Here is a 19,213-nt window from a genome sequence, read left to right on the forward strand (position 1 = left end):
TTCCATTCTTCAGATGAAGTTCAAAGATGCAGGAGACTTGACCAAAGGTTAGCCAGCAACTAGGGGTTGGGGAGAGGCGCCTTTCAAACAATGCAGGCCTGCCACTTCTCTGCTGGGCATGGTCTAACCCAGACATGAGTTCACATAGCTCAGAGGGCAGTGAAGTGGGACAAATGCTTGGCTTAACTGCCAGCCTCTGCTGCCCGGGGGCTGCGTGACCTTCGGCATTCACCGCAGTGGCACCCTCTCTAAAGGGAAGGTCATGCCGCCACCAACCAGATGATCTGCAAGGGGCCTCTAGCCGCCACCATCCACGTGCGGCAGGGTCCGCGTTCAGATCACCTGACAAACCTGGTGCGATGGGGGAAGGCTAGCCGGGGCCCTCCTTCACTCACGGCATGGTCATTTAAGTAGCTGGGCGGCCTGTTTCGGTCCTTGTCTGCTTTTCAAGGTACCAAATGTACGGGCCCGCCCCTGCGGGCAGCTAGGTTTTGCAACCCCGCCCCCGAGTCCACCGCAGGAGAACTGGAGAAGCAGCCTGGGCGTCCATAGCCCATTGCGTCCCGGTCCACATCTGCGGTTCGTGGGGAGCGACTCCCGGGCAGCGTCCAAAGTGGAGTTCCCACACACGCTGCGAACCCACGGCCCGTTTTCTTTGGAACGCGCGTCCTTGAGCCTGCGGGTGGAGGCGGAGAAAAGGGTGCGGAGCGAGTCAGAGGCGACCCCACGCAGGGCCGCAGCCCTCCCACCAGCGCGTCCTGCGACGCCAGCCGCCACAGGCTGGGATCCCGGCTGCCGCCCCGCCCCCGCCTCTCCACTCCCTGCCCAGGGCTGCCGGGCCCGCCCCGCCCCGCCCCGCCTGCAGGTGAAGCGGCCGCAGCCGCCGAGTAGGTGCGTGGGGATGATCTCACTCGCGCGCTCCGCGCCAGGAGGAGGAGGAGCGGGAGCAGATCCAACTTCCGGGTAGTGGAGCCGCACGCCACCGGCATCTTGCTTTTCCTTCCCCCTCCTCCCGTGTGCCCCTCGCCGCTCCCTCTTTCCCTTTTATTCCCGGCCCCACCCGCCAAAATGAACAGCTCGGACGAGGAGAAGCAGCTGCAGCTCATCACCAGTCTGAAGGAGCAAGGTAGGCGGCACGCGGGCGCCAGGTGTGGGCAGCCGCGGCCCGTGGGCGGGGACGGCTCCAGGGCGCTGGGGCCAGGGCAGGTGGAAGCCGCACGGGAGACGTGGCGGCCGTCGTGGTCAACGCGGTAGCTCCGTCACGCGCGGAGAAGCGTCGTCCGTGGCCCACGCGCCTGGGAAAGCCCCAGGCCGAGGATAACGCGGAGTGTCCGGGGGAGTCAGGCCCCGCAGCGTGAGACGCGCTGCCCGCCGGTAGCGTTTTGCTGGCGATGGGGCCTGGGGGAAGGGAGGAGGATTCAGCGCGGACAAGGTTGTACAGTGCCACCCTCCTTGTGGGAGAAGCGGGTGGGGCAGGGTATTTTGGCAGCTTTGGGTGGCTCAGCTAGCTTGGCCCCACCCTTAACACATTTGTTGGCGCCGAGTGGCCTGTAGCGCTGTTTCACACCCTTCCCAGCTCTTTCTTTGGGTTCGGTCTAGTTCCTCTTTCCTTACCCACTGGAATTTTCAGGCCATAATTTTTGTTTTTATCAATTCTCAATTTTAGCAGTTTATTAGTCAGGAAGGTCAACATGCTGCCAGTGTTGGGCTTCCAGAATTAACGGGGTTGGCGCTGGGCGCGGGAGAGCCAGGCCATGCATACACATTTCAGTACTGCTTGGTAACTGGGGATTATTCTTTAATAAAGAGCTGCTTCAGTCAGTCTTTTTTTTTTTTCATCAGTTACCACACTTCTGAACCAAACCAGATCAACCACCAAATGTTAACCTAACACATTGAAACAATTATTATTACCCTCACCAAAGGGTGGTCTGCGAAGGTGGGTCAAGAAAGAAACCATACAGATTTAAAGGAAGTAAAACTGTGTGGGAACATGTACTTTTCTGAATGACTTGCTGACATGACCGTGTAATGGAAGCCGCTCTGTGGCAAAATCTGGTGTTTAGTTCCAGTTCTTTCACTTCTCTTGGTCTAGTTCATCAGCTCTGTGAACTTGTCTTCTGGTTAATCAAGGCTGACCTGACTAAAGGCGAGGGCGAAACTGGAGGACTTCCTGAGGTCTTCTCCAGTACTCTTACCTGTTCTTCCTTAAAATCACAAACACCGTTGGGAAGCGCACCTGGATTCCTCTGAAGCCACACTCTGGCAAACAAATGTCAACATTACTGTTTACTGTGTGACCTTGGGGGAAATTATTTAACCTCTGAAATGGACATAACATTCCTCTGTAATATCCAGCATCTAGAAAGTGCTGGATAAATGTTAGTTTCGCCTTCCTATCACCTTCAGCTGGCATCCTAGATTAGCCTGAGGTCATAGAGTCACAAGCATCAGTGAATTTAGTGGGTGGACAGAATTCCTTATCTGAAATTTCTCAGGTGTTTTAGTGAGGGACCGGATTCTACAGGTGTTATATTTAATAACACCTTCCCCCCAACCCATAACATTAAAACTTGATTCATATTATAGATTTTGGAGCTTTCGTTATAGGTAATGATCTGTCAGTGAATATCAGATCTTCTTATGGTCAGTTTTTAAATAATGACAATAATAAAAATTTATCTTTTCATTTTGTGTGTAATTCAAGGGTAGCTTAACAATGTAGATAATCTGAAAATTGTTTTTATTTGATTTCAGAACACATTCTCCATTCCTGTGTTGGGTTTGAGGCCCAAGAAAAAGAATTTCTAAATTTCTAGCTCTTTCTCCCGTTGCATTGTACTGGAAAACAAATCCATGGCATTGGTATTTTTAGAGGATTTATTTCCTTGATTTAAGTGCATATCAAAGGTAATATGGGGTGTAAATTGTGAACTAGACGGTCCTTGTTACCAAATTAATTGTCTAGAAGAGAAGACAGTTACTAATCAAATAATCATATGAATAAATGTGCAATTACTTTTTTTTTATAGGATAGATTCTTAGAAATGGAATTGTTGGATTAGAGAGCATGGACATATAGTTTTGCTAGACATTACACAAGTACCCCCAAAAATGATTATACCAGTTCAAATATATCCTTCAGCAGTACCCATTTCCCCCTACACGGGTCAACTCTGGCTAATAGCACCTTTATTAATTTGATAGCCTGACAAGTTTTTCATTTTTGCCAATCTAATGGGCAAAATGGTACTTTTTAAAATTTGCATTGCTCTGGTTATTAGTGAGGTTTGAAACCTTTTTACGTGCTCATTGGCCACTTAGGTTTCATCATATGGGTCCTTCCTTAGTTTTTTTTAAACTGATAATGATACTTGTACATATTTATAGAATACATGGGATATTTTGTTACATGCTTGGAGTGCATAATGATCAAGTCAGGGTATTTAGGGTATCCATTACCTCCAGTATTTATCATTTCTATGAGTTGGGAACATTTCAAGTCCTGTCTTCTAGCTCTTTGGAAATATACACTACATCTTTGTTAACTGTAGTCACCCTACTTTGCTGTCAAGTGTTCAAACTTATTCCTTGTGTCTAACTTTATGTTTGTACCCATTAAACAATCTCTCTTCATTTCCCCCTGCCTTAGTGAGTTTTAAGTCTAAAATTTGAACCAGTTCTCCAGGAGAGTGTTCAGAAAGAAGATTCCTGTCTAATCTAAACCACAAAGCTGACAGCAGCCTTCCCTAATGTGAAGCCTTTAGTGGTGTGGTGAATAAGGTTGCTTTTGACAAAAGTTGTGAAATGTAATGACGGAGTCTGTCATAATATGAACAATCTCTAATTTATACTTACCATTCCCTAAGCTCTATGTCTTATAAATCACACCCACTTCTGAATTACTTCAAAACATTTTATGTTCCCTCCTAGTGAATGGTATAATTAGCTATATTATGTCTTTCTAGAAAGTTATATTATGTCCCTTTAAAAAAAATTAGCCAGTGTGTGATTGCTTATGTTCAAGCAGATGTTGAGGTAATGAGGTAATTCTCCTTTTGTCTTTTTTGGGGCTTTATTTTATTGGACTGATTGACATATTTAATGCACGGAGAAATGGCAACTTTGGATACTATTTCTGAGGCATATTTCCTAGCTACTGAAGTGGATATTTCCCTTTCAAAACATCATACAATTTGCTCCCCCTCCAGAATTCAGTGGGAAAATGATAGACTTAGTTCAGCATTTGTTTAAGGTGCATGATTTTCTGTGTAATTCATTCAGCCCACATGTATTGAATATTCATAGCCAGGCACTGTGCTAGGCATCAGAGAGAGAGAGCTGAATAAGACCTTGCCCTTGCTGGTGAGGAGTTCCTGGTCTGGAGATGGTGCTAGGCATGTGAATTCCAGGAAGAGTGTTTGACTGGTCTAGTTTGGCCAATCTCATGTATTCAAGTACCTTGGCCACGGGAGGGCAGGATACTTTAATTGGCAGCCTCTGCAAAGATTGGTATGGTTGTCCAAAACAGAATGGGGTGCCACTACCAGGAGGACGCAGACTGGGCAGACACATAAAATACATGTCCGCTAAACTGTTCAGTATAGTAATGCCATGTCACTTTCAAGTGGATGAAATTTGAGGAGAGATGGCTTTTAATAATAAGTATATACTAACATAAGACCAAAACAACCACCACCACCACCACCGAAGTAATGGGCAATTCTGGGGCTAACAGTATTTAAAATGATTTTCTATGGGGAAGTAATTGGCTTTAAAGCAATTTTAAACCTCCTTTTATCTTTAGAGTTAGTATTGTTTTCCTTAAGATTATTGAGATGATATCAAGATTCAGATGGAAATCTAGTCAAGCTTATTCTTATAGCAAGTTAGTAATTAAAAGATACATTCAGTATTCCATTGGCTTCTAGGCCAGGAAGTAACTAGAGCATTATTTTGACAAAACAGTATGAAACTATTGCCTACCACAATGACCATATAAGTCTGGAAAAACGGAATCATTGACAATCTTGGACGCATATGAGATCAGCCAGTAGAAAGCTGTTTGGAGTTAAATGGTTGCCTTGTTTTCAAGTGCAAACTTGGTTTTACATCAGTATTTTTCAAAGTGTGGTACAGGGGCCAGCTACGTCTGAAACACCAGACACTTATCAACGATGCATTTTTCTCCTAAAATTAGTGAATGGTTGCTGAAGGACAGCAGTTGGATAGCCCCCACCCCCGCCATGAGATGGACATGCAGCATGGGCTAAGGAACTATGTCTCCTAGTCAGAATTTCACTATTACCTAATACTTCCATTATATATGTGAATCACTTTTTTTTTTATTTTGAGGTGGAATTTCACTTTTGTTGCCCAGGCTAGATTGGTGCAATCTTGGCTCACTGCAACCTCAGCCTCCCAGGTTCAAGCAACTCTCCTGCCTCAGTCTCCCCAGTAACTGGGATTACAGACACGCACCACTACACCTGGCTAATTTTGTATTTTTAGTCGAGACAGGGTTTCACCATGTTGGTCAGGCTGGTCTTGAATTCCCAACCTCAGGTGATCCACCCACCTTGGTCTCCCAAAGTGCTAGGATTATAGATGTGAGCCACGCTACCTGGCCATGAATTGTTTTTTTGAATAAATGTAAAAATAGACACATGCTTATAGAAAACAAGATGTAAAGTGAAAAGTACAATTACCTGTTCTATCTGATCCATTGTTTCTCAATCTTTATTATCACTCTCCTAAGGAAACTTTTTAGACATTTATGCACTGTGACCCTTTGAAGGAACATAAGCCATTGTAATATCCAAGATCTTGTCTCTTGTCTCCTTGAGGATATTGCCACATTGACAATGCATGCTGTGACCCCATTTTCATTTCTCATAATGTTACTCAAAATGTCTGACTAGGAGACATAGTTCCTTAGTCCATTCTGCATGTTCATCTCATGAGGGGTTGCCCAATTGCTGTCCTTCAGCAACCATTCACTAACTTTAGGAGGAAAATGCATTGTTGATAAGTACCTGATGATTCAGATGTAGCTGGCTCCTGTACCACACTTGGAAAAATACTGATGTAAAACCAAGTTTGCACTTGAAAACAAGACAACCATTTGTTTTCACTTTAATTTCTCAAAGTTATCTACTGTTTCATTTCTCAAAGTTATCCACTGTTAACCTTTCGTATTCTTTCCTTCCAGAAGTTGTGTTTTTATATGCATATATATAATCTAATATGTAATTTTTTGTATTAGTACATGTAGAGTTGAATCTTTAAAAATTGATTGACTAATGTTCAAAACCAATGTACAGATCTATCACAATGTATTTAATATCCTCTGGATGGACATGTCTATGTATCTTTGTTTGTTTTTGCTATTACAAATAATGCTTCCAGGCTGGTTGTGTTGGCTCACACCTATAATCTCAGCACTTTGGGAGGCCGAGGTAGGAGGATACCTTGAGCCCAGGAGTTTCAGGCCAGCCTGGGCAACATAGTGAGACCCCAGCTCTCGCTCTAAAAAAAAATGCTCTTGGTAATGGATTCGAGTTGGAGACATCAGTATGAACTCATGTTTAGCTTAATACAGATATGGTTGGTTATACACTTACACATAGACATATTTATATATTTTGGTTAGTATATACATATATTTTCTCGCTCTGTCAGCTGAGAGAGCCTGGATGCACTAGTATTAATGAGCACATCTAGAGCTCAGAATTTGGCTTCTAATGCCATTCTCTAGTAAAAGGAACAGGGTTCTTAGGAGAAATGGCTAATTTTAGGAAAGGGGCAGGAAATATACAAGATGAGCCTAGAGCATCTTGTAGTATTGGAAACTATGGAAGTGCACCAACTAATAAGCCCACGTCGATGGAGATACAGTAGTCCCTGCTTATCCACGGAAGCTATGTTTCAACACCTGCATTGGGTGCCTGTAATCATGGATAATAACAAACCCTATACATACAAAATTTTTTCCTGTGCATACCTGTGATAAAGTTTATATATTAGGCACAACAAGAGATTAACAATAACTCATAATAAAATAGAACAATTATAACAATATACTGTAATAAGAGTTATGCGAATGTGGTCTCTCTCTCTCAAAATATCTTATTGTACTGTACTCATCTATTTTCATACCATTGTTGACCGTGGGTAACTGAAACCCTGGACAGTGAAACAGTAGGTAAGAGGGAAACTGCTGTCTGTCAGAGAGCCATAAGAGCCAATGGAAGGAACTTCCAATGTCCAAAGATGGAATTCTGAACAACAGAATATTGGATTATAATTGTTGATACTGTTATAAGTAAATGATTAAATAAATACATGGAGAGAAAAGATAAATCTCCCATGCAGAACAATTCCAAGTAATTTATGTTGACACGCCCCCTCAAAGTGGTGTACATGACTCCCTGATTCTCAACTGTGGACAGCGCATAGTAAATTCCTTCCTCAGACTACAACATGGAAAAGGGGGAAGAGAGTAACTTTACAGTGGAGAAACCTGACAAACACTACCTCAGCTAGATGATCAAGGCCAACATCAACAGTGATAAGTTGTGTGGATAGCATGATAGTGTGATGTCATGAATTGGCATTTTACCTCTGTGGTCTTCCTCTAAAAACCCATAAACCTAGTCTACTCATGAATAAAGCATCAGCAAATCCCTATTGAGAAACATTCTAGAAAATACCTGATCAGCACTTCTCCAAACTGTCAAGGTCATAAAAATGAGTGAAGTCTGAGAAACTGTCATCATGAAGAGATACCTAAGGATTGAAGGGGAGAAAAAATAACTTTTCCCTCAAATCTTGTAAGTTCATAATTGGGACAGATACCTGTGAAAAAAGACAGATGAACAAGAGAACAAGAAGCAAGTTTCTTAATGCATGCAGTGCACATTGCAAGGGAGAAAAATAAGCAGTGGCTTAACATACTGTCTTCAACAAAGAACCGTACGTTTAGAAAAGTGTTAGGATAAAGAAAAGCAGTTTCAGGCTTCCAAGGGCAGGAGAATATGGGAAGGTGAATTTATGGGGAAACTCCTGGGGTAGACTTGACTCACAGATTTCTCTGCCACCATCTCTGAGGTGATATGGGTTGTAAACGAGAATGCGTGCCTTGTTTTTAGGTAGGAAATGGGGAGAAGATAGACCTTTTGTCTTTGTAATTCTGTGTTCTGCTTTTAGTCAGACAGAGGGAAGGCAGAGAGCTCTCTTGCATCCTAATTATCTTTAGTTCAAAGGTCTTTCATATTTTGGGGAGATAAACTGGTTCATTCAGTTCCCCTCTTTGAAACTTAACTTCCAGAAAGTCTCATGTATTATGTGCCAGGTTGGTAGCTTTGGAGAGACATGGCTGTGAGATAAGTGATTGGCAAAGGGGAAGAAAACTAGATTAGAACCAGCAGAAAAGAACAGATTTAAGTATATTGTCTCATATCTTAATGAGTCGGTCTCTTAGTCCTGAGACTAGGTCAGTTTAGGTAAACAGTCGTGTTTTATTTCAAAGGGTGGTGTTAAGGGTGATCTCTTTAATGTTAGGCCTCTATATGGTGTAAGCATACAAATCTTTAATAAAAGATGTTTCTGTGGAAAAAAAGAAAAAGCAAGGTTAATGTTTAGAGCAATCTATAAATTAGTTTCTGAGTCTGAGAGCAGCCAGTTGAGAAGATTTATAAATCTTAGGGTCTAAGTGTCTTCAGTTGGAGTGGGGCAGGCAGGTGCAATCTGATAGATTTTCTTGTTTGTAGTTTAAATACTGTAAAGGTTGTCTATATAAAAGCTGTTGTGGTGATTTCAGTGATGTTTCTATCAAGTTGTCCAGCTTTAGTCTGCAGAGCTTCAGGAAAAGCCCAATTTTAATTTCAGTGATTTTAGGTTAGAACGGTGGGAGAAAAATTGGAAATGTTAGTTTGGAAACTCATAGCCGTATATAAGAAAAAACTAAAAGAATTCAAGATCTATTCCAGATTGCAGGTAAATAATAAAGTATCGAAAACAATGAACAGGGCTAGAAAGTGATTCCAGGTCAGAAGGGTGGGAGAAAAATTGGAAATGGAAATGTTAGTTTGGAGACTCACAGTCAGGTATTGGAAAAAACTAGAAGAATTCAGGATCCATTCCAGATTGCAAGTAAATAATAAAATCTCAAAAACAATGAACAGGGCTAGAATGTAGTAATGGGTGAACTATCATTTCTAAACTGTTATTTTTCTGAAAATATTTTTTTCTCTCTCACACTCATTTCTACCAAAGAGAATCAATAAGACCCATTTATTTGTAAAATAAGTTTTTATCTGTTATACTTGGCCTAATTATTTACATAAGTGCAGCAAGAATAGTGATTGACTATGTAAGCTTTTTTAAAATCTGATTTGCTGGAACTCTTCATAAGGAATCTCAGATTAGGCTTAAAAAAAAACCTCCTTAGGCTAAGAAACTCAAGACTCACCCTCAGATTGTGCCTATACCTGTAGTATTGGGTAGATACCTCTCTTCCCTAGATTTCCAAAATATACTGATGTTCCTGTCAGGAACTGACATTCTTTACCCACCTATAAGGCAACCATTTGAACCATGTATTCAAGATACAAGGCCAGTTTTTCCTTTAGGGACCTCAGTTCCCAAACACTGTCTGGTCATATCAGAAAATATGACATTCCCATGAAAATTTTGGCAATATAACCAGTGTTTTCAACTGTGTCCTGTTAAAAGAAGAACGGATTCTTATTGAATGTAAATGCCTGTATTGTCCTAAGAATAAGAATACTCATGAATAGTTTCCAAATATTGGAGGGATCAGATAAGGAAGAAAAGTAAATGTTTCAATTTTGTTTGCAAAAGTATACTTTACAAAATTGTTGTAAGCTATAGATAGCGCAAAAGAAGAAAATGTTTTCTTAAATCTGGAAAATAAAAGAATCAATAGTGTCCCAAACAAAAAAGTCATAAAAATCACAGTCCCTCATCATTTTAGTCCCATGTAATTCAGTCTTAATTCTGCTCCATGTTAGCAATTTTAGGAGTTTAGTTTCCCCTTTAAAGTTCTGGAATTCATACTCAGTCCACTGATATTTCCTTAAAGTTATCAGATTGGAACCAGCAGAAAAGAACAGATTTAAGCATATTGTCTCATATCTTACTGAGTCAGTCTCTTAGTCCTGAGACTAGGTTAGTTTAGGTAAACAGTCATGTTTTATTTCAAGGTTATGGGAGATCTCTTTAATGTTAGGCCTCTATATGGTGTAAGCATGCAAATACCTAATAAGAGACATTTCTATGGAGAAAGAAAAAGAAAAAGCAAGGTTAATATTTAGAGCAGTCTATAAATTATTTTCTGAGTCTGGGGAAAGCAGGCAGTTGAGAAGATTTATGAATCTTAGGTTCTAAGTATCTTCAGTTGGAGTAGGGCAGGCAGAGTACATGCCAGAGTTCTTTTTGTTCTTCCCATATACCTCCTTGAAGACCCACTACTTTAGGATTATAATTGCTTGCAAAAAGCTTTTAGAAAGAGCATCAAAATAAAGCAGTTACGAATGTGGACAACAAGACTTAAAATTGCCATGGTTAAAGATATGATGGGAGTTCATTATGATAATGATGCAGTTGACAAGGAAATTTGGTTGGTTGTGAGATACAGAAATTTAACATAATCAGAATTATGACAGATAGCATATTAGATTTCTGGGAATCTCATAGTTTTGAAACGCATCAATACCATATCCATACGAATAATAACTCAAATGTTAGCATTGCATATTATTTGACAGTGTTTCTCACTTAACATGCAGAATAAGCTTAATGGGTTTAATATGTCACTTTCAGATTTCTGTGGAGCCCTCTGGAAATCCCAAAATTAGTTGAAGGTCAAAAAGACTTAATTTACAATTTGATTTTGAGAAGTTTGTAAAAAAGATTCAAAACAATCAAAACAGGATCACAGGTCACTGTGAAATAATAGTCATTCTGATTGTGAAATAATATTCATTTAATCAGAGTGATAAAGGCTTCAAAAGCAAACAGGAAGGCAAATACTTGTAGAAAAACCTTAACTCTTTAACTTAATTTTCTAAAGTAATCAAAGATCCAATAAAGACAATGTGAAGCGCAGGGAATCATCTCGATGAAACACAGAATCTCCCCTTCCCCTTCCACTTCTCCTTCCCCTTCTCTTTCTCCCCTTCTCTCTCTCTCCAGTTCACTAAAAAGGTGAAAAAAAATTATTTTCTCTTATCAAGACAATAGGAAAATCTTGTTTTTAAAAAAGATCACATTTTAGTTTTGTATCAGTATACTTTAGATATCAAGGTTCCATTTTAAATCTCATAATAAATTAATTCAATTTTTGTTTAACTACGCAAGACTTTCTCTTGCTCTCTCTTCTATTCCCAACTTGCTGTATCCATTTAGTTTTCTCTGTATCATTTCTTTCTTCATTCATTTTTAAACCTTTAAATAACATCTGCTTAGACAAAATCACTCCTTTCCTCAACAAAAACAGATCCTCATATCTTGCTTATAACTTTTCTCACCAAAAAACCACATCTAGTAGCTTTAATTACATATATTAGAGTTTTAATCCTTAGCAATTTTGAACCAGCATTCTGTAGACTAATACCACTTTATAATATCTTAGAAATATGTGTTTCCTTCAAAGTACAATTTTTAAAGCTTGTTAACAGACTCAGATATCTTTTTCTTTAAGCCAAAAGTAGATAAATTTACATTTATGTTTAGCAATTAATGTTTAAGCATTTTATCTTATTTGAAAATGATCTAGGCTGAGGCAGGTGGATCACCTGAGGTCAGGAGTTTGAGACCAGCCTGACCAACATGGAGAAACCCCATCTCTACTAAAAATACAAAATTACCTGGGTGTGGTGGCGCATGCCTGTAATCCCAGCTGCTCAGGGGGCTGAAACAGGAGAATTGCTTGAGCCCCAGAGGCGGAGGTTGCGGTGAGCTGAGATGGCGCCATTGCACTCCAGCCTGGGCAACAAGAGCGAAACTCCGTCTCAAACAAAACAACCCCCACCCCACCAAAAAAAAAGGAAATCATCTAGATAATATCCAACAACATTTAATTGAATTTCACAAAACTCTAAGGGTGTGGTAACCAAAGAGACTGCAAAACCTATTATGAAATATGTTATTTTTAAAGTACCTATATAAACTCTTATCCTGCTTTATAAAATTCACTCATTTTAATAATTATGCTTGGAAAATTTTATGAGACAGACAAAGCTGGACATCGTCTCAGGTTATTTTTCTCTTGTCCATTTTATAGCATGTGCATGTTAGGGAATTACTATTCAAGCAAGAATCTAAAGTTAATTATATGTGGTCTTTTTTATTTCTTATAACTCAGAAGACATAGTTGTTTTTACAAAACTAACACTATTGAATTAGTCTTATCTGCCCAAGTCATGTGAACCTGAAAAGTATTTGGGTTAGTTTCTATATCTTAGCAGTTTTAAGTAAATTTAATTTATGAGTACTCATTTATCTTTAAGCCAATTTTAAATTTCTTCAAAGCATTTACCATATAGAAGCAACCTATAACATATATGAAAACATGTATACATAAAAAATGCAGACAAGATATTACAGCTTTTATTTAAAAATGTTCAGCTGTGAGGAAGCAGATGTGGTGGCTCACGCCTGTAATCCCAGCACTTTGGGAGGCCAAGGCGGGTGGATCACAAGGTCAGGAGTTCGAGACCAGCCTGCCCAACATGGTAAAACTCCTTCTCTACTAAAAATACAAAAATTAGTGAGGCCTTAATGGGAGGTGTTTGGGTCATGAGGGTGGATCCCTCATGAATGGACTGGTGCTTTTGTCCTCGTAGTAATGACTACCTTTTAGTACCTTGTAGTACATAGTAATGAGTAATGAAGCTAGTAGAGTTCTCTACTAGCCTCCCTCAGAGAACCCCTGAGAGCTGCTTGTTAGAAAGGGCATAGCGCCTTTCCCTTCTCTCCTGCTTTCCCCTCTCACCATATGATTGCTGCACATGCCTGCTCCCCTTCGCCTTCTGCCAGGGGTGGAAGCAGCCATGAAACCATCAACAGAAATAGATGCTGGCAACACGTTCCTTATACAGCCTGCAGAACCATGAGCGAAATAAACTTCTTTACAAATGACCCAGCTTCAAGTATTCATTTATAGCAACACGGATAGACTAAGAAACAAATGTAAACCAAAATTCTGTACCAAAGTTATATATTACAGATGACTCAAGACCAAAATTACAACCATGCATGAGACTAAAACCAAGAAGCACTTTATGGCTTTAACCAAAGTCTTCAAAGAGGGAGCAGAAGATGCAGCCCTTCCAACATCCACACCACTCCCAAAAGACAGGCAGGAGGAAGAAAGGCCCAATAACATGTGTGCCACAAAGAGATGCAAAGACAAAAAGAGACAGTAGTCACTAAGACAAACAGAAAAACAAAAGCCATCCATGGGGTGTGTTTGGGGGTTTGCTAACAATAAGCCTCTTGATGACTTAAAACCATAGATGTAAGAATTACATTCCAAAGAGGGTAGGATGAAAAAGATGTAGTTCCCCTCAAGATCCAGTTTCTCCCAATGACAGCCTAAGAAAGCAAAGACCCTCATTGTTAACAAGGCAATGAATGTTGAGACAATTAAGAGAAGGTTCCTTGAGAGCAGGTTTGGTTGGACAAACGTGTTTTAGATGCTTGGCCAACTGGATAGCTGCTGCCTGATAGAAATCTGACAATTTGTGCCCCCTGGGGCTGGTGGAGACCAGAGAGAAAAACTTGGCTTGTTACAAAAGCCAAGCTCTCAAAACATACAACAAGATGCAAGGGAGAATCTTCTTACGATTTTCCTTTTTATGACAAACCACACACACACAGAAAAAACAGACAAGGAAGACAAAGGCCTTTTCTGGGTGGCTAATGGTCAGTCATCAATACGTACCCAAACCAAATCTACAAGAGTCACAAATTGAAAGAACGATTTTTTTCTTTTTTTCATTTCAAAATTTTTTTCTTGCCAATCTGAATTTGGAAAGAAAGGAACAAGGAAAAATATTTACCTTCCTCTCGACCAGGCATTACAGGTAGAGATTTGGGAGAGCTGCCTTTGTAAGAATTATCTTTTTCTACCAGCTTTTGTCTGTTCTGTTCTCCCCGGATTGTGTCGGCAGATCCCAGAGCAAGTGTACAAGTAGCCCAGAATATCCTGCCAACTATGCCAAAATAAAGGGGAGAAAAAAATAATATTTTCCTCAAGCCTCTTAAGTTCGTAATTGGAACAGACTCCTATAACAATAGACAAATTAACAAGAGACAGCAAGTTTATTAACACATGCAGTGCACATTTTAAGGCTGAAAAGTAACTCCAAGTAGTGTCTTAAAACTCTGGTTTTCCCAGCACTTTGGGAGGCTGAGGCGGATGGATCACCTGAGGTCAGGAGTTTGAGACCAGTCTGACCAATATGATGAAACCTCAGCTACTCGGGAGGCCAAGACAGGAGAATCGCTTGAACCTGGGAGGTGGTGGTTGCAGTGAGCCGAAATTGTGCCATTGCACTCCAGCCTGAGCAACAAGAGTGAAACTCCATCTCAAAAACAAAAAACAAAACCAACAACAACAAAAACCCTCTGGTTTATATTATCATCTTCAACAAAACAATTAATTTTAGAGAAGTGATAGCACAAAGGAAAGCAATCCCAGGCTTCCAAGGGTGGGAAAATGTGGGGAGGTAAATGTTTAGGGAAGCTACTGGGGCAAAGTCGGCTTGCAGATTCCTCTGATGCCATATCTGAGCTGACATGGGTTGTAAAGGAGAATTTATATCCTGTTTTTAGGCAGGAAATAGGGGGAGGATAGAAAGACCTTTTGTTTTTATAATTCTCTGTCCTGCTTTCAGTCAAACAGAGGAAAGAGAGAGAGAGCTCCCATGCATGCTAATTATCTTCAGTTCTCCCCAATCCTTCATATTTTAAGGAGAAATATTCTCTTCTTTTATAATATATATAATAGCTAAATGTAATATGATATTCCAGATGGGATCCTAGAACAGAAAAGGGCATTACATAAAAACTAAGGAAGTCTGAATAAATTATGGACTTTAGTTCATAGCAGTGTATCAATATTGGTCCATTAATTTTAGCAAATGTGCCATACTAATGTAAGAGACTATTCTATCTTTGCAGTTTTACTGTAAATCTAAAACTCATAAAAGTTTACTAAATATAATAATTCTGCTTACATTCTTATACACATGTGTCTTTAAGTGCAGCTGTAGGAAAAATTCATTTTAAAAATACTGTTTTAAAATTGACATAATTATATGCATTTTGGAGGTACAGGAAAAATTATTGAGAATTGAATTGTGGGATCCAAAAGTACATGTATTTTAAACTTTTTTTGTGCTTTAAGTTTTATTCTGCAAGGCTGTTACACAGCTAAGCTTTGCCTCAAGATGTAGAAGGAACACACATTTATTTATTTATTGCATATAGTGCTTGCTAAGCATTTTAAACATTAAAACATGAGTTCTGGGCCAGGTGTGATGGTTCATGCCTGTAATTTCAGTGCTTTGGGAGGCTGAGGTAGGTGAATTGCTTGAGGCCAGGAGTGTATAACCAGCCTTGGTAGTCTTAACAGTAACCCCTCCCTATAAAAAATAAAAATAAAAGATTAACTGGGCATGGTGGTATGCATCTGTAACTGGAGAGACTGAGGCAGAAGGATTACTTGAGCCCAAAAGTTTGGGATTACATTGAACTATAATCATGTCACTGCACTCTAGCCTGGGTGACAGAGTGAGATCCTGTCTTGAAAATAATAAAATAAATAATATGTAAGTAAAATAAAATATAAAATAATAATAAGTAAAAGAAAAGAAAATGCAGAATAATAAAATAAAAGAAAATAAAATATGGAATAATAAGTAAAATAAGCCTACCCATGAATTATGGTACCATGAAGAGTACTACTGTATTAAGATCCTTTAGACTTGATTCCATTTCAAATTTTCTGTGGCACAAATTTGCTTATGATTTTGTGTGTGTGTGTGTGTGTGTATGTTACTAGCTTTTTATATAAATAAGACTTTTTTTTAGACGTGTAGGTTTACAGAAAATTGAGCCAAAAGTACAGAGAATATTCATGTACCTCTTCACCTTTTCCCACTCTCATTTCCAGTATTATTAACATCTTGCTTGAATTAATGTGGTACATTTGTTAGAATTGATGAGCCAGAATTGATACGTTATTATTAACTAAAATACATCATGATGAGCCAGAATTGATACGTTATTATTAACTAAAATACATCATTTACATTAGGGCTCACTTTTTGTCTTGTACATTCTATGGGTTTGGACAAATATATAGCACATGTATTCACCATTACAGTATAGAATAGTACCACTGCTCTAAAAATTTCATGTGCTCTACCTGTTCATCCCTTCCTTTCTAACCACAAACTCTTAGCACCCACTGATCTTTTTATTGTCTCCATAGTTTTGCCTTTTCCAGAATGTCATATGATAGGAATCATATGACACTTATGTAGCCTTTTTGGATTGACTCCTTCCACTTAGCAATATACATTTAATTTTTTTTCCTTGTCTTTTTTTTGTCGCTTCATAGTTCACTTACTACTTCTTAGCACCAACTACTTGCTAACACCAGATACTATTCCATTGTCTGGATGTACCACAGTTTTGTTTACCCATTCACCTGTTGAAGAACATCTTGTTTGTTCCCAAGTTTTGGCAATTAGGAATAAAGTTGCTATAGACATTAGTGTGGTGGTAATGTATGGAAGGAAGGGAAGTGTTCTGTAGTCCTGTGATTATATCATAGTTTTATGATTTGCTCTTAGTGACCCTGTGTCCCTGGGATGTGACCTTTACAGATTCTTCTCAGTTTTGTTTTATTTACCCCCTGGATGAGACAAGAAGGCTAGTGGGGGCTGGCATTGCATATTTGCCTTCCACCAAGTCTATTAGGCTCTGGTAAGATAGTTTCTCTTGAGGGCGTTCATTGTTTAGAGGAACAGAATGTTCTGGGCATATTTCATATAGGCTACCTTATTTTCTTCTTTAAAAAAGAGACTGGGTTTTGCTATGTTGCCCAGGCTAGTCACCTTCATCCTGGAGGTGAAACTCACAAAAGTTTAGGGGCCTCCTCTAAGACTGGGTCCCCATGGCAATTTTAACTCAAACTTTTCCAAACTGAGCCTCCAGCTATCCTTTAATCACAGTTTAGGTTTTCCAGTACCAAACTGGTTCCCAAGGAGGTTTCTGCTCCTGGACTGCTTCTCTAATAATTTATAATCCTTTCTATCTGCCTTATGCATCTCTTCAGTTTTGGGGCCCTGTGACCTCAATTATCTCACAGATCCTTGGAAGAATTGTTGATTTTCAGTTTGTTTTTACTTTTTGTTGTGAGGATGGAGTGATGATTTACAAGCTCCTTACATAACAGACCAGAAATCAGACTTACATGTGTATTTTAAAGATACTCAGTTTTCTCTTTTCTTTTTGGTTAATTTGAAGTCATTAATTTAGTTTGTTGAGAGTGCATCTTAAGTATCATTAATTTATTAACACTGAACTATGTGTTTTACCATGTAATGAATAAATTTCTGTTTCACCGTAATTTCTTTTCAGTTATGAAATCTGTCACCTTTGTTTTTTGATCAGATTTTCTAGCAATGTTTTCCATGGATTTTCTAATACTTTAATTAACAAGTAAGGTACAAATGACTCCTCTTTCTACTCTGGCTGTAAGAGGACGACCCATTGGGATGTGTACAGAAGGGAATTATTTCCTAATTAAACACTATCTTTTGTGACTCATGTCCTCATTCCCCATTAGTAAGCGGTATCTGAAGGCTCCCTGAGTGTCAAAGATGCAGACTAAGTGGGTGAGAATCTACATTAGAAGCTCTCATGAGGTTGTGTTTTTCTGGTTATATTTGCTGGCTATTTAAACCTTCATTTTTATTAAGTATCTTGATACAGTATATGATGTAAGAGACTCTTTTACCCTGGGGAGGAGAGTGTGTGCTCTTTTGTGATTGGTTCACATGAAGACCTAGATCATTCTTCCTTTCCTTAATTTAACACATTTATCAAATAATCTACTGTATGTCAGACAGGATCCTAGATATGAGAATCTAGATAGATAAAGGCGTAGTCTTTAACCAAGAGGGTTATTTCTGATCCAGTGCTTTAGTGCATTGCACATAATAATGCTCATTAATGTCTTTTTGCATGAATGACTGGTAGTCAGTAGATTTGTTCTTCTACTATCATTCTGTGTCATCGGATTTGACTTTTCTATGCATTTGTGTCTTTGTTTGTAAAATGGAGTTGTTAATATTTGGATTGTTTTGCCTCACAGATTTATATGACCCATTCATTCATTTATTCAACATAGGCATGGACTCTGTTTGGTATTCATATAAGACATATAGCAGTGAATCAGGTGAGAAGAACAACAGGAAAACAGACCTGTACACAGATAATTTAGAATGTTATATGTAGATGCTCTATAGAGCTATATGGACAGTGTACTCTGATGGTATATTAAGATAAAAGTGCTGATTTTGCATGAAATATATGAGGAAGGCTTCTTAGAAGAAGTAACAGTTAAACTGCATTGAAAAAGAGGAGATAGGGAAGGGGTAGGGGAAGACTTTGCCGGCAGAGGGAAAAACATTTGCAAAGGTATCTAAGTATGAAATGTCTTGGAGGGTTTAGGGAAGCACTGGGACTTTGGGTGTGGCCTTTGAGGCTGAATGGTGGAATTCCCGTTGTAGAGATAAGGTCTTTTGAAGTTGCTAAACAAGAAAATAGCCGGCCTGCTTTGTCCATATGCTAACTAACTGCTATGTAAAGAATGCCCTTGGGATAGAAGGAAGCTAGAGCTAGATAGGAGGGTTTTGTCATTATTGAGGGTCTAAGTTAGGGCAGAGATAACAGCTTCAGAGGAAGGGCAGATTGCACAGATATTTTTTAGAGGTCTGAGCAGTTTGATGATTCTTTGGAAGGAGAAAAAAGTGGGAACTCAAAGGTAATCCTGCAGGTACTAGCTTGAGTACTAAGGTAGTGGTAGGTGCTGACACCAATGAAAGCAGACCTTTCATACAGGGAGTAGGACATTTGGGTGAAGGGAAATTGATGGGCTCACTTTCAAAAA

General features: G+C 39.4%; 1 protein-coding gene across 3 annotated transcripts in view; it reads left to right on the forward strand.

Annotated features, from left to right (window-relative positions):
* Positions 1 to 875: 875 nt before the first annotated feature.
* The window catches only part of SHTN1 (shootin 1), a 121,025-nt gene continuing 102,687 nt past the window's right edge, over positions 876 to 19,213 (forward strand). For 2 of the 3 annotated variants that reach the window (XM_064373804.1, XM_064373803.1), the window contains exon 1: positions 878 to 1,126. In XM_064373804.1, coding sequence (XP_064229874.1) covers positions 1,069 to 1,126 — 58 coding nt within the window. In that variant the 5' untranslated portion in view covers positions 878 to 1,068. Of the gene's footprint in view, positions 1,127 to 19,213 lie in introns of all 3 variants that reach the window. The other variant, XM_064373801.1, reaches the window with a different exon arrangement.

This window comes from Aotus nancymaae, unplaced genomic scaffold, assembly GCF_030222135.1.
Source record: "Aotus nancymaae isolate 86718 unplaced genomic scaffold, 86718_ANA_hifiasm-v0.15.2.pri h1tg000010l, whole genome shotgun sequence".
NCBI classification, from domain to species: domain Eukaryota; kingdom Metazoa; phylum Chordata; class Mammalia; order Primates; family Aotidae; genus Aotus; species Aotus nancymaae.